The sequence below is a fragment of the Oryctolagus cuniculus genome, chromosome 16, assembly GCF_051225735.1.
Source record: "Oryctolagus cuniculus isolate XC-2025 breed Fujian yellow rabbit chromosome 16, ASM5122573v1, whole genome shotgun sequence".
Lineage (NCBI taxonomy): Eukaryota > Metazoa > Chordata > Mammalia > Lagomorpha > Leporidae > Oryctolagus > Oryctolagus cuniculus.
The window spans coordinates 46,663,823-46,680,490 of record NC_142882.1 but is presented as its reverse complement, the minus strand read 5'-3'; the positions used below and the strand labels follow the sequence as shown (position 1 = coordinate 46,680,490).

At 43.3% G+C, this 16,668-nt stretch overlaps 2 protein-coding genes across 2 annotated transcripts in view; both read right to left on the bottom strand.

Annotated features, from left to right (window-relative positions):
• The window catches only part of HDAC9 (histone deacetylase 9), a 659,964-nt gene that overhangs the window by 586,992 nt on the left and 56,304 nt on the right, over positions 1-16,668 (bottom strand). The gene's annotated exons all lie outside the window — the stretch shown is intronic.
• On the bottom strand, positions 8,072-8,455 carry LOC127492655 (translation machinery-associated protein 7). Its single transcript, XM_051853243.3, is given in 1 exon segment — positions 8,072-8,455. A coding segment is annotated over 1 exon segment (195 nt). The 3' UTR covers positions 8,072-8,260.

Genomic DNA, 16,668 nt, shown 5'->3' with positions numbered 1-16,668 from the left:
GCATCCGTGAAACAGGCTAATCGATTAAGCTAACTCACTTGGAACCAATCCTGCTGAACCTCCTTACTCCTGTGAAGAACAAGAGCGAAACTCCAATTTCAAAACTTTTCAGATGGCATGGCCTGCCAAGATAAGGTAACAATGAGCACACAAATAGTGTCAGAACTCAAAACTCAAAACTCAAAAACTCAGCACTCCAGCTACAGGTCACTGATTCCCTCTGAGAGAGAATGCCTCCTTTGAAACTGGCAATCGATACAAAAACAAGAATTCAAACAATTGATGCTATTGGAGACAACATCTATTAATGCCACACAGGAGCGTTACAGTCTTGGCTTTCATGTACTAGGCCTGTAAGAAAAAAATATGTGCATATATATATATGAATATATTAAAACAGACTGAGACAGAGCAGCAGTTATAAATAGCTCAACGCAACATCTGTAGCAGCCCTTTAGATTATATTAAAGTCCTTGCTGTTTATCAGGTTGATAAATCATATCAGCTCCCAGATATTTAAATTGCCAGTTGCCAGGCAACAACATCTTCTGTCAACTGTCACTCACTCCTAAGTTCCTCTGCAATACTCTCTTAAAGGGAAAAAAAAATAGTGAGAAAATATCTTGAGACACTTATTTTGGGCATAAGTAATGCTCTTAATTTGATCGGTGAGCTTAGAGAGTCTGAGAATGGAGTGATGTTGAGAAAATGAAAGAGGTATTCAGCAAGCAGGAAGAGGAACAGTGTGTGGTACAGGTAGTAGTGTGAATGAGAATCCAGACAGAAAAGTTGTGGGGCCTTGCCAAAGTGACTTTCCCTTTGTGTACCTGGCCCACAGAAGCCTTTCAAAAGAAAATATGAGGGTACTCAAACTATGAGGGAAAAGTGGAACTGAAAGATATGATTATTTTGGTGAAAAAAATGAAAAGAAAATATGAAATCTACACACAGGTTTTTCATGGTTTGCATTTTCCATGAACCTTCTGAAGACCCTCTCATACGCAGATTTCAAAAATTTTTTGTACTGAAATAAATTTATCGTTTAATTCCATTTTCCATGCACTTTTTTTTTAAACTTTTATTTAATGAATATAAATTTCCAAAGTACGACTTATGGATTACAATGGCTTCCCCCCCATATCGTCCCTCCCACCCACAACCCTCCCCTTTTCCACTCCCTCTCCCCTTCCATTCACATCAAGATTCATTTTCGATTATCTTAATATACAGAAGATCAGCTTAGTATACATTAAGTAAGGATTTCAACAGTTTGCTCCCACACAGAAACATAAAGTGAAAAATAATAGATGATTTTTTTTAAAATGATGATGAAATCAGATCAGACCTATTGTCATGTTTAATCCCAGTGAGAGTCAAGTTGGGAATTGATAATTTCTTTTTTTTTTTTTTTACAGAAGATCAGTTTAGTATGCATTAAGTAAAGATTTCAACAGGTTGCACCCCCATAGAAACACAAAGTGAAATATATTGTTTGAGTACTCGTTATAGCATTAAATCTCAATGCACAGCACATTAAGGACAGAGATCCCACATGAGGAGTAAGTGCACAGTGACTCCTGTTGTTGACTTTACCAATTGACACTCCTGTTTATGGCATCAGTAATCTCCCTATGCTCCAGTCATGAGTTTCCAAGGCTATGGAAGCCCTCTGAGTTCTCCGACTCTTATCTTGTTTAGACAAGGTCATAGTCAAAGTGGAGGTTCTCTCCTCCCTCCAGAGAAAGGTACCTCCTTCTTTGATGACCTGTTCTTTCCACTGGGATCTCACTCACAGAGATCTTACTTTTTTTTAAGATTTTTGTTTATTTATTTGACAGGTAGAGTTACAGACAGTGAGAGAAACAGAGAGAAAGGTCTTCCTTCCGTTGGTTCACTCCCCAAATGGCTGCAACGCCCAGAGCTGCGCCGATCCGAAGCCAGGAGCCAGGTGCTTCCTCCTGGTCTCCCATGCGGGTGCAGGGGCCCAAGCACTTGGGCCACCCTCCACTGCCCTCCCGGGCCACAGCAGAGAGCTGGACTGGAAGAGGAACAACCAGGACTCGAACCAGCGCCCATATGGGATGCAGGCACTGCAGGAGGGGGATTAACCTAGTGGGCCACGGCGCCAGCCCTTCCATGCACTTTTCAAAGACCCTTCAGATGCACCACAAACTAGAAGATTCTCAGCAAGGCTGATCTCTGATTCTTTTGATAATCCTTCTCTCATCACTGAAGGATGAGCAACAGTGAAGCCACAGTCATGCACTACTCCTTGCTGCCTTCCCATGCTGGTTACAAACAAGGTGATTCTTTGCCTGCTCACAAGAATTTCTAGTGTGGAAACATTGCTTTACCTTCATGGATGTAATCACCAAAGTGTCTCTCCAAAGCAAGGCAGGACCCTAAGCCAATGAAGAAAACGGAATGCAGTGACTCCGGTCACTCCACTAACGCATGGATTTCTAGAAGTGCCCCTCCCGGTCGCTCCGGGCACCAGTTTCAGACCAAATCTAAAGTTCTTCCTGGCAATAACATTTCATGATCCCACTATTCTTTAAATTATGCAATTCTCAGCCTGTATAAAACTGAGCCAACTCAACCGATCAGACTTTTTTGCTGCTAATCTCCAAAAAATAAACAGAAACATGTATTCAATATAAAGAAAATATGTAATTTGCTCTGTTACACAAACATCTGAAGAATAAAGAGGGACATCATGACTTCAACTAAGAAATGACAGATTTTAACAACTTCAAAATGAAAACCTTTGTGCAATAAAAGGCACCCTTAAAAAGGGCAAAGATAAATCTCACTGAGGGGGAAAACTGCAATCCAAGTAACCAACAAAAAATCAGTAATGAGACTATTTGAAGAACACCTATAAATGAGCACAAAAAAAAACAAGAACAATTTAGAAATAAGAAAAGGAACACAATAGGCAGTGAACAAAAAGAAAACTTCAGCAGCCAGTAATCAACAAGGAACAATGCTCAATGAGAAAACAAACCACACTTATTAGATAGAGTAACGCTGTCAAGTTTCAGGATCCTGTTATCAAGGACATGGGACAATTGAAATTCCCATGTATACTTGCACAGAAGGGTGTAAATGCACACACACCATTTGCAACAGCAACTCAAGAAGCTCATAATGTAAACCCCTGAATCTGTGGCTACGTGCCCCCTTACTCACAGAGGGAATTAAGGCTGCCGATAGAATTGAGGTTGCTGATAACATGAATTTTTAAATGGGGAGATGGTCCTGGATCATTCGGGCCTGCTTAATTTATACACAAGGATTTGTAGAAGTTCAAACAGACAGAGGAATTGGCCATGGAGTAACACAAAGACCCAGCATCACCTTTTTTTTTTTTTTTTTTTTTTTTGACAGGCAGAGTGGACAGTGAGAGAGAGACAGAGAGAAAGGTCTTCCTTTGCCGTTGGTTCACCCTCCAATGGCCGCTGCGGCCAGCGCACCGCGCTGATCCGATGGCAGGAGCCAGGTACTTCTCCTGGTCTCCCATGCGGGTGCAGGGCCCAAGCACTTGGGCCATCCTCCACTGCACTCCCAGGCCACAGCAGAGAGCTGGCCTGGAAGAGGGGCAACCGGGACAGAATCCGGTGCCCCAACCGGGACTAGAACCTGGTGTGCCGGTGCTGCAGGCAGAGGATTAGCCTAGTGAGCTGCGGCACCGGCAATCACTGTCTTTGAAGTTGAGGGAATGAAGCCACCACCCAAGTATTAGGAACACTCTCTATGGCTGCAAAGGTGCGAGAGTGGAGTCACCCCTACAGGTTCCAGGGGAACAGCTGGCCCACACCTTGACTTTAGCCCACTGAGATCTGTGTCAGACTTCTGATGTACAGAACTGTTAGATAAGTGTGTCATTTTAAGTTGTAACATTTGGGGTAATTTATTTTATCAGCAACAGGAGGCAGATGATTCAGCAATTCTTCCCTAGGGAAATTCTACATGTCTTGGGAATGTTCGTAGCAAGACTATAAAAAACAGAAACTTTGAAAACAATCTAAGGGTCCAACAGGAGGATGAAGATGTAGATGAGAAAACTCTAGAAACTGATATAATAGACAACTACATAATAGTAATATAAAGGTTCAAGAAATCTATGTATTCACATGGATTATATCTCATATTTATGGTCCATTAATGAAACAATAATGATTTATATATGATATGCTAAAATGTATAAAATGATATTTATGAATAAATATTTTATAGTTAAAAGAATAAATAAATAGGAATGATAAACACCACAATCAGGATAGTGGCAACTCTGGAAACTGAGTGAATTATACACAGAGTACACCGTGTGTGTGTGTGTGTGTGTGTGTGCATGTGTGTGTGTCTGTTACTGTTGAAGAACAGAGACAAAAAGAAAGCTCCTGCCTTCCTTTTCACTTCCTGAATACTCAGGATGGCCAAGCCTGGCCAGCCTAAGCTGGGAGCCGGGAACCCAACCCAGGTCTCCCACATGGATAGTAATGACCTAACTACTTTGAGCCAACAACACTGCCTCCCAGGGTCTGCATCAGCAGGAAGCCAGGAACAGAACCCAGGCACTCCAATGTAGAACATAGGCATCTTAACCACCAGGCCAAATGCCTATCCCCATCACAGTAATCTTAAACACTTCATTTTGTTTTATTAAAGGGAAAAAAAATTCCTGAAGTAAATAAGACAAAATGTAAGGATCTCTCATGAGTACATGAGCATTTCTTAGTTATTATTCACATTTTTCTGAATTACTTAAGTATTGCATAAAAAAATAAACAACATATGCTCAAATCATGTATTTTCCACGTGTCCACGGGCAAACTGATCCTTCCCAAGTCCACAGAAAGTGATCTCACCCAAGGAAGCAGACCTATTAACTTGCCAATGAAAAGACAAAAATGCCAAAAAGCAAATATCAATATTTAACCCAATTTCTGGAACCTCCCAAATGAACACCAAAACAAGCAGGTTTTTATTTTTCTCACTTTATTTTAAGCAATTTCATCTTAAGTCTAAAAAGTCAAGCATTAGCCAGCGCCGTGGCTCACTAGGCTAATCCTCCGCCTTGCAGCACCGGCACACCAGGTTCTAGTCCCGGTTGGGGCGCCGGATTCTGTCCCGGTTGCCCCTCTTCCAGGCCAGCTCTCTGCTGTGGCCAGGGAGTGCAGTGGAGGATGGCCCAAGTCCTTGGGCCCTGCACCCGCATGGGAGACCAGGAGAAGTACCTGGCTCCTGCCATCGGATCAGCGCGGTGCGCCGGCCGCAGCGGCCATTGGAGGGTGAACCAACAGCAAAGGAAGACCTTTCTCTCTGTCTCTCTCTCTCACTGTCCACTCTGCCTGTCAAAAAATAAAAAAATAAAATAAAATAAAAATAAAAAAATAAAAAGTCAAGCATTAATTCACATTGGAAGGATTTCATCTGCCTTCTTCAAAGAGGCACACCTGGCTGTGAAGAGGCCTATCTGCAAGTGGGTACTTTGGAAATGGATCGCAGTAAACACATTGTCACCTTCCCGACACGAAGTTGCGATGGCTCAGCTAGAAAAAGCAGTGCTTAAATAAGTTGTGAAGGAGAGAAAATACAATTCTGCAGAGCCTTGTCCACCTCCCAATCAAGGAGAACAAACCTTTGATTTAAAAGGCACATTCAGGAAAAACCTATCTACTTTTTATGGTTTGGTATTTTTCCCCTTTCACTTATCCTTCTATCAAATGCACTCAAGTTCTTATTTTTCTATTTTTTAGTGGCACTGTCTAATGCCTCCAAGGCACTCTGTAAAGATTAGGAAATGACTCTTCTGCTTCTTGGGAAAATGTTAAAAATAAAGGGGTTTTCCACTCCGACTACTTTTCTTCCTGAACTGGAAATCTTTAACTCTTTCTCTAGGAAGCATTAATAACTTCAAAAACTGAAACCAAAAATAAACACAAGAATGATCTTAGAGTCATGTGTAACTTAAATACATAATGACAGGGATAAAAATAAAAGCAAAAGCATTCTATTACAACACATTATTCTTCTAATAAGGCTTACCTAATTTCTTAGAAAACCAAGGTCTCTTTCTTTTAAACCTGAGAAAACTAAGTTAATTATTTTTGGTTCTGGGTGGTACACAATTTAATGCCTGTTCTGCCAAAATGCCAACCACGAGGTGAAAGGCAGTACCAGCAGTTCTGAAGAGAGTTTGTTGTCTCCCTAACCAAGCCAATTCTGAGTCCAAAAAAAAATCTATGCCTCAACCAATCACTTGGAAAATTAAAATGATGATTTGCCCTAGCATGATGCCTAAAATGAAGGCTAAGCAAACTACTCCAGATTAATTCACACAGTATTATCGAAGGTGTGAATACTAAGAACTACTTATCCCATATCAGAGAACTCAGGTTCAACCCCCAGCTCCAGGTCCCGACTCCAGCTTCTTGTTAGTGCAGATGCTGGGAGGCAGTGCTGATGGATCTAGTAGCTGGGTTCCTGCCACCCACATGGGAAACCCCACTGAGTTCTCAGCTCCTGACTGCAGCCATGACCCAACCTTGGCAGCTGCAGCCATCTGGGGCGTGAACCAGCAGATGGGAACTCTTACTCTTTCACATTGTCTCTATGCTTCTCAAATAAATTAATTTTAAAAAAATAGTAACAAACAAATATCTCCACGAGATATTAACTTGTAATCAAATCTTATCTTTTCAGTTGATGCCCTGTTTATCTAGAATCTTAATGCATCAAGATCCCAAAATCACCCGACCCAGTGCTTCTTCCTCCAGAACACCCAGGCCTTTTCTGTTTCTCTTCTTGCAACTCACCAGCGCTTTTGTTGGCAAAGCCACATGACCACGTATCTGCTACATGCCCCTTCCCATTCACCCCGTCTGAGGCTCTTCCTGCTCTGACTCTACTTCACCCCAGGGTCTAAGTCCTTACACCTAACACAGCAGGCATCTCTGAAACTCTCCAGGATTCTCTTCTCTGCTGCAGAGGAAGTCCCCACCCACCTCTGACTCCTATCAGAGTCACCACATCCATTCTGTTGGGTAAATTATAAACATTTAAAAGACATCCCCCTAGACTGAGTTAAAAAAACCCCTCTGTAACTTCTATATATTGGTCATCTCTCATTCTGCTGGGCGATTCAGAATCTCCTTGTTATATCGCCACCTGATTACTTAAGTAACAAAATCTATCTCCTCCAAATCTTTTTTTAAAACTTTTATTTAATAAATATAAATTTTGAAAGTACAACTTTTGGATTACAGTGGCTTTTCTCCCCCATAACTTCCCTCCCACCAGCAACCCTCCCATCTCCCGCTCCCTCTCTCATTCCATTCACATCAAGATTCATTTTCAATTCTCTTTATATACAGAAGATCAATTTAGTATATACTAAGTAAAGATTTAAACAGCTTGACCCACACAGACACACACAATATAAAGTACTGTTTGAGTACTAGTTATAGCATTAATTCACATTGTACAACACATTAAGGACAGAGATCCTACATGGGGAGTAAGTGCACAGTGACTCCTGTTGTTGATTTAGCAATTGACACTCTTGTTTATGGCGTCAGTAATCACCCTAGGCTCTTGTCATGAGCTGCAAAGACTATGGAAGCCTTTTGAGTTCGCCAACTCTGATCTTATTTAGACAAGGTCATAGTCAAAGTGGAAGTTCTCTCCTCCCTTCAGAGAAAGGTACCTCCTTCTTTGATGGCCCATACTTTCTGCTGGGATCTCACTCGCAGAGATCTTTCATTAAGTTATGTGTTTTTTGTTGTTGCTTATTTTTTTTGCCAGAGTGTCTTGGCTTTCCATGCCTAAAATACTCTCATGGGCTTTTTAGCCAGATCCGAATGCCTTAAGAGCTGAATCCTCCAAATCTTTTTTTTTTTTTTTTTTTTTTTTTTTTTTTTTTTTTTTGCCTTTCCAATGCCGTGGTTTAATTCCAGGTGACACAGAATTTGGAGAGCAAAGAACAGACTCTGGAAGGGTTCTCGGCTGGGTTTACTTTAAATTCACAGCTGGGAGTGGCTGAGTGAAAACAACTAAGACAGTGAGCTACAGTACAGTGGGGTTTATTCCCCTTTTTACAAAATTTTATTTGTAAAGGTACAACAGGCTCCAAGATAACACTTAACTCTTAACACTTCATTCTAACTACGGTGGCATAAGATGTTATGGCCGGGAATCAAGATGTTTAGCTAGGAATGCAATCAAGGGCGTCATCACTTCAGGCACAAGGAACAGCTTACTTTTTGCCAGATTTCTTAATTCCACCTGTGGCCAGGGGGCCCTTCCCCGCCGCCTTCGCTTTTAGCTCCTCGAGTTTCTTCTGCTCCTCTTTCTGTTTTTGCTTGAAAGCCTTATCTTCCTCATCCATCTCCTTGGCCTGCTTCTTGGGCTGTTTCAGGGGCTTCTTCTAGCCACCTTCCTGGCCGGACATGGCGCCTGCCGCCCCTTCCCCAGACCCTGCCACCTGAATCCTACAAATCTTAATTTATACCTTCTGCTTATTCAAATAAGGCTTTAACCCCACTATCTTTGGCCCCATATATGTACATGACTCTTACTACCAACCCTGTTAACTTAGGATATGCCGGATACACACCTGGACCATATGCTGGCATGGACAACACAGCCTGTTGGCTATTACTCTAAAAGCAACTTGACTTCACTCAGTCCCATCACATCACCAACATGAGTCACTTCATATGATTTACCTCCACGTGAAATCACTGTGCTTAGACGCTGCATTTTCTTGACTGTCTCCTACAACCAGACTTTAAACTCCATGTCTAACTCACAGGAAGCAAAGCCCAATGCCTGGCACAAGACAGATATTCCATAAACACAATAAAACGAAAATATTGCCTCTCGGCACAAAGATTCAGCATCTCATACTGACCTAAGTACCATCCAGACCTAATTCTTTTGTACCTAAGTATCATCCATAACCTATGGAAAGAAAAAAACAAGGGCCGGTGCCGCGGCTCACTAGGCTAATCCTCCGCCTTGCGGCGCCGGCACACTGGGTTCTAGTCCCGGTCGGGGCGCTGGATTCTGTCCCGGTTGCCCCTCTTCCAGGCCAGCTCTCTGCTATGGCCCGGGAGTGCAGTGGAAGATGGCCCAAGTACTTGGGCCCTGCACCCCATGGGAGACCAGGAGAAGTACCTGGCTCCTGCCATCGGATCAGCACGGTGCACCGGCCGCAGCGCACCAGCCGCGGCGGCCATGGGAGGGTGAACCAACGGCAAAAGGAAGACCTTTCTCTCTGTCTCTCTCTCTCATTGTCCACTCTGCCTGTCAAAAAATAAAAAAAAAAAAAAGAAAGACAAAAACAAGGGAAACGTAGTCTTTATGGATAAGAAGTGGTCCCAGAGTTGGTGACAATGAGCTGAGTCCCAGAGGAGGAACAGAAAGATGCCACAGAAAATACGGATGTCTAATGAGCATGCGGTATCACAAGGTCTCTCCGTTTCACTTGTTAGACCTTGGGGAGGTTTGAAAACTCAAGGGAATGGCAAGGAAAGAACCCAAGGTACAGGACACAGGTCTAACCATGGCAGACGTGAGGAAGAGGACGGACTAGAAAGTGCTGGCCCAGTGGCAGAGGGGAAGGCTACGGAGATGCTGGGAGGGGAAAAGCAGGGAGCGAGGCTGGGAAGTTCGCCGGGCAGATCATGAGAAGCAGGGCAGTTGGAGATGCTGAATGGACTTAAACAGGAGTATGACATAACTGAGTTACCAGTTAGAAAACACAGGAAAGGCTAATCCCAGAACGGTGCATATACCACAGTGGGGTATGACTGGGAGCAGAGGATTGGGTAGGATAAGAGATAAATAAGAGATAGATAAATAAGATAAACAAGAGATAAATGGAGACTGAATTACGATAGTGGGGTTGTGGCTAGTCCACAGGGGATAGGGCACAGGAACATTCCAAGTAGGAGCAGTAGCCTCCAAAGATGAAGAGGGATACAGGATAAATGCTCTGAGACAATAACAGACTAGAGTTCAACCAATAAACTGAGAACCCAAATACCTGTGTGGGAAAATCATGATTCCATGCACTGATTAGAGGGTCCTAGGTCCTATTCAATATCGGTCCCTGTATCCAAACACCACTTATCCTAGGACATCTAAGTGAATATTCTAATAAATAATACCACAGAAGGTCCAAGATGGATGTAATAAGAATGAAGGACAGGGCAGGTGTTTGGGCCAGCAGTTAAAACGCCAGTGAAGATGCTGGTGTGCCACATCAGAGCTCCTGGGTTTCATCCCTGCCTGCAGCTCCAGCTTCCTGCTCAGGGAGACTCTGGCAGGCAGCAAGGATGGCTCAAGACCTCTCATCCACATGGGAGACCTGGACTGGGTACCCAACCCAACCAAGTCCAGACCAGTGGAGGCATCTGAAGGATGAACCAGTGAATAGGAGAGGAGCGCTCTCTCTCTCTCTCTCTCTCTCTCTTCCTCCCAAATGAATGAATGATCCAATGAGAAGCAGCAACCAGCTGAGAAGCATTACCTTTCCATGAACTAAGGAAACAGAATACATTATAAACGTAAACGCTTCCCTCCGAGAGCTGATATACAGGGTGATGTTTTTAATTCTCAAATTCCTAAAATGGGCCGGCGCCACGGCTCACTAGGCTAATCCTCCACCTTGCGGCGCCGGCACACCGGGTTCTAGTCCCGGTTGGGGCGCCAGATTCTGTCCCGGTTGCCCCTCTTCCAGGCCAGCTCTCTGCTGTGGCCAGGGAGTGCAGTGGAGGATGGCCCAAGTGCTTGGGCCCTGCACCCCATGGGAGACCAGGAGAAGTACCTGGCTCCTGCCATCGGATCAGCGCGGTGCGCCGGCCGTGGTGCGCCGGCCGCAGCGCGCCGGCCGCGGCGGCCATTGGAGGGTGAACCAGCGGCAAAAGGAAGACCTTTCTCTCTGTCTCTCTCTCTCACTGTCCACTTTGCCTGTCAAATAAATAAATAAATAAATATTCCTAAAATGTACCTGTGTTATTCAGATTCAGAAAATGTTTTTCTTCCCAAAATTTCCCAACAGAACCAGTTTTACTATCTGTTTCTTAACTTCTCACTGAGGAGTCTCAAAAGCACTGAAGTCAAACTGAGGTGTGACATGTAGATAGATTTAGGAGGTTTGGAGTGGGTGGTTTTTTGTTTGTTGGTTTTTTGGCATAAATACAGCCACCAGTCAAGAGGACTTGGACACTTCCAGGTGATCCATGTCAAGCTGGACTTTCTCTCCCTCTCTAACAAGGTTATTGCCACACGGCAATACTGACTCTAAGAATACATCATGCAAAACCATGCTCACCATCAAATTAATAGGTATACTAAAAGGAACTCTCATTTCCTATATATAAATTGCTTTTAATTTTTACTTCATTATAGCAGCAATTCACCTCCTTTACATGCCTGAGATCTTGACATGGCAATTTAAACAGATTCTGCCGACACCTTGCCAAGCTGCTCATAAAAACACACCATCTTCGGGGCCTGCACTGTTAGCACAATGGCCTAAGCCTCCACCTGAGTCACTGGCATCCCATATAGGCACCAGTTTGTAACCCTGCTGCTCATCTTCTGATCAAGCTCTCTGCTTTGGCCTGGGAAAGCAGTAGAACATGGCCCAAGTTCTTGGGCCCCTGTACCTGCTTGGGAGACCTGGAAGAAGTTCCTGACTCCTGGCTTGGATTGGCCCAGCTCTGGCCGCAGTGGTCATTTAGGGAATGAACCAGTTTGTCTCTCACTCTCTCTCTCTCTCTCTGTAAATCTACGTCTAAAATAAAGGAAGAAATCTTAAAAAAAAAAAAAAAAGTTTAAAAAAACACACTATCTTCACAGACAGACTGATCCTCAAGCTGAATTGTACCTACAGAGCTGTCTCAAAAATGCAACAGTCAGCTGTGTGGAAAGGGTTAACAATAGGTGTAATTCCATTTCCTGATTTGAGGATATTTTTGCCAAGTTTTGGGGAAAAAATCAGTATCAGTATTAGCTACGAAAAAAATGCAGTTATGCCACTATAGGGATTTAGTAAACAAGAAATCCAAGTGCCTGGGATACACCAGTTTCCTGAGAACAACCCCTGCAGACAGCAGGGGGAGGCAGGAATTCTTTACTCAGTGAGGGCTGAGGGGAAGTATTGAGACAATAAAGGACGAGGGTCAACTCAGTAAATAAGAACCCATGGCAAAGTGGACTCTGTCACACACAGGTTAAACTACCACTTGGGACATCTAGGTTCCATATCAGAGCATTTGGGACCCAAGTCCTGCATCCATCTTCTGATCTGGGTGCTTACCAATGCAGCTAGGAGACAGCAGATGATGGTTCAACTGCTTGAGTCTCTGCCAACCATATGAGAGACCTAGATAGAGTTTCTGGCTCCAGGCTGAGGAGAGTGAACAGATAGATCAACAGATACATACAGATAGATCGATAGATAATCTCTCGCTTTCAAATAAATGATCTAGTAAGATCTTATAAAATATAATAAGATACATTTTTTAAAAAGCCCATGGGGATGGACACTTTGCCTATCAAGTTAGATGCCAGTTAAGAAGCCCATTTCTAAGTCAGAATACCTGGGTTCAGTCCAGTTTCCTGTTAATACAGACCTGGGAGCCAGCAGTTGACTCAAGTAATTGGATTCCTGCCTTCTATGTTAGAGACCTGGGTTGAGTTGCTGGCTCCCAGATTTAGCAGGCCCTGGCCGGCCACTGTGGGTATTTGGAAAGTGAACCAGCAGATGGGAGTTCCCATGTTCTGTTCCTCAAATAAAAAAAAAAAATTAAATAAGGATTTGTGTGATAAAATCATGACAGAATGCCCTCGGTCCTATTAAATATTTGCCTGCAGTTTTCCAAACACCATTTACCCTGAGATATTTAAATGCATGAAGCAAATATTCTAATAAAAAATACCTCAGAACAGAACCAACGCTGGTTCTTTCAACCTAATAATGACACAAGTAACTAGGAAGAGATCTATGGAAACGGAAGAAGGTAGAAAATTAGTTCTAATCCTCCAGCATCTGAGAGCCCCATAGATATTTCATCAAAAGCCACAAGTGGGCTCCACATGCCCCAGCAGCTTAAAACTTTCTATGATGAAGCAGGTTGCCTCGCTGGCTACATACTAAGCACCCTGGCATCATGAAAATTTGCTCGATTTATGCAGATGTCCGCTCTGCACTGGACTTGGTACTCCTTTCTGAATACCGAAGTTTTGAAGTATTTACTATGCAAAACTGCCTGCCCTCTCAGCAGCTCAGGAAGCTGCGCTCTGCCTGCAGGCTCTGATGCGTCTTTAGACTCAGTGCACCTGGGATCAAAGGCAGCCTTCTCAGATAATTTTAAACCCCGTGCTAGGGTGCTCTCGCAACATTCAGGCTTTAAAATTTATCACCAGACCTAGGGAGGAAAAAAAATCTTTCTTCAAATAGATCATTTTTCTTCAGTTCTGAAAGTACATTATAAGAAACCGTAATCACCTCAACTCAGATGTGGTGGAGCCGGCCAGGGAACAATGCACCTGACTTTTGAAAGCACTCTGCAAAGTCCTCATTAGGAACAACAGAAGTTACGCGGCAGCAGGGCCCTGAGCTCAGCCTTAAAATGCTAGCAGCCTGGGGTGGCCTCCTTGCTAATCAGGGCACACGTCTCACCAGCTGAGGAAGCTGCTTTTTCAGAGTGGCTGGCTTAGTCCAGAGAAAAATGCTGCTCATTCAGAACTTCAGCTTTATGAAGGCACAGGAAGTCAAATGCTATTGTAGCCACTCAATTACAAAGAACTTAGCATTTGATTTCCCGTGCAAAACATGAGCGAACTCCCAATTAAATTCTGTGTCCACAGAACTGCTTCCGTTTTAAGTTGATACTTCATTACTAGAGATATTTAAAGAAAAGAATGGCATCTATTAAATGGCAAAGGTTTATAGGTTAAAAGCCATGATATAGGAAATAAAAATTAATTCTATTATTTTTAAAGTATTGAATGCCAAGTAATAACTTATTTGAAAAATTTTAAGGAGTGGGCATTTGACCTGGTGGCTAAGATACCTATTAAAAAGTATATACCTATTAAAAAGTATATATCATATATATGTATATGATACCTATTAAAAAGTATATATCATATATATATGTATATGATACCTATTAAAAAGTATATATCCTGCTTCCCTGCTTGCCCTCAGGCGAAGTTTTAAAAGGGCCTGTTCCTGAACACATGCTCTCTTGGCTCTTGGTTCTTCTCTCTTGGCTCTGCTCTCCTCTCTCCTCTTCTCTGCTCTACTCTCCTTGCTAGCTCCTCTCCTCTCTGTTTCTCTCTTATATTCTTTCTCTCTTTTTCCTTCGCCGCCCCTTCACTCCGGTCTGTAGGGTGTTCCCCAATAAACCCTTTCCCTTAAAAAAAAAAGTATATGTCTTGGGGCCAGTGTTGTGGCCTAGCAGGTAAAGTCACCACTTATGATGCCAACATCCATATGGGCACCGGTTCTGGTCCTGGCTGCTCCACTTTCAATCCAGCTCACTGCTAATGCATCTGGGAAAGCAGCGGAAGATGGCCCAAATGCTTGGGCCCCTGTACCCACATAGAAGACCCTCAAGAAGCTCCTGGCTCCTGGTTTCGGATCAGTCCAGTTCCAGCCATTGCAGCTATTTGAGAAGTGAACCAGCAGATGAAATATCTCTCTCTCTCTCTCTCTCTCTCTCTCTGTAGTTCTGCCTTTCAAATAAATAAATAAAACCAAAAAGTATCTAAAAAAAAAAAAAAAAGCCCATGTCTGAGATCAGAGCGCCTGGGTTCTGTACCCAGCTCTGCTTCTAACACCAGCTTCCTGCTAATGCAGACCCTGAGAGGCTCAGGGAGTAGGGTCCCTGCCACCCTTGTGCGACAATCAGATTGAGTTTCGAGCTCCCAGCTGAGGCTCCTCATCCCGTCAGCCGCTGTAAGCATCTGCAGAATGAATCAGCAGACGGCAACTCACTCTCTTGCTCTTGCTTTCCATCTCTCTCTCTCTGCTTCTCAAATTAAAAACAAAAAATCTAAGTTATTATAATTAGATGGACGTAGTTATTTGCACAGCTAAAAAAAGGAGAATCTTGAGTAATCTACTGTCTAAACATAATTACTAACAATTTCTCCTACGTAACGCAAGGAAGGCATTGATGCGATGCAATGTCCTAATTTGTTTAGTTGAACTAAAATGGGCAGTAAGAGATTGGATGCTATCTAGATTCAGTCGAAGAGTAACACACAGCTTTTTAAAAAAAAAAGAGTTCTGGGAAGGGGACATACATTATTACTTTTCTTACTGTGGCAGGCTCAACAAGAAACCCCTCTACAACAGCATGGACATGGGTATTCCAACTTTTAAAAATGCCACAAAGTCTTCTACGTTTAATATCTTTTTTTAGACCATCTCTGCCTTTGCCTTGGAGACAGAAGCCATAACCTCGCTGTCAGCCAGCAGGAGCCTGATCTGCTGTCCCAGCTTCACCCTCAGAGCTTCCTTCCCCCGAGAGAAGGGCTGCTGGACGTCTGGAGATACCACTTGAGCGTGGTGCAAACCTTCCCTGGGCAGTGGGGGCAGTCTGCACGCAGCCATCATCATCCTGTGTGCATGGACTGGGGTCACTGGAGATCTCAGACGTCTCCCTGGTGTTGTCTTACTTTCCTGTGGCTGCCACAACAGATGTACCTTGGTGCACTCAAGCAACAGAACTGATGCTTCTACCACGCTGCAGGCCAGAAGTCAGATTAGTCTCATGACGCCAAAATCAAGGTGTCAGCAAAACCATGCTCCCTCCGGAGGCTCCAGGGTAGAACCCATTCCTTAAAATTGTCAGCTTCCTGGGACAGGGTGGCCCCAGTCTTAGCCTCTAGGTCACCCTGCCTTCTCATCTTCTGAGTGTGTCAAACTTTCCTCCCCCCAAGCCTAAAGAACACAAGTGATTGCATTTAAGGACCACCGAGATTAATCCCCAATAAGCAGAGCAATCATCCCATCTCAAGTTCTTTAAATTAATATTTGCAAAAAAAAAAAAAAATCCTCTGTAGTAGCTGGTGTTGCAGTGCAATGGGTTAAGATGCCAATTCCAGTCCGGGCTGCTCTGCCACTGATCCAGCTCCCTGCTAATGCACTTGGGAAAGCAGCAGAAGACGGTCCAAATGCTTGGGTTCCTGGCACTCACAAGGGAGACCCAGATGGCACTCAAAGCTCCTGGTTTCAGCCTTTGCCCAGCCCAGGCCATTGTGGCCATTTGGAGAGTGAACCAATGAATAGAACAAATTGGGGTGTGTGTGTGTGTGTGTGTGTGTGTCCGTCATTCTACCTTTCAAATAAATAATTTTTTTTTAAAAAAATCCTCTTCAGACATAAAAGGTAACACTCACAGGTTTCAGGTATCAGAATGTGGATATTTTATGGTGTGCCATAATTTAGCCTACTTACAGGTGTATTGTACAACCCAAACCTGCCAATTTATTTCTTCCTGACTCTGAGAACACAAAGGAATAGCAAAACATAATAAGTAAAACATTTGAGGTTCCATAATTGCCCGAGGCCAGACAATAAAATGTCATAAAATTTTCAGATTATAATAGTATAATGAAAATATTCAAGAAAATTAA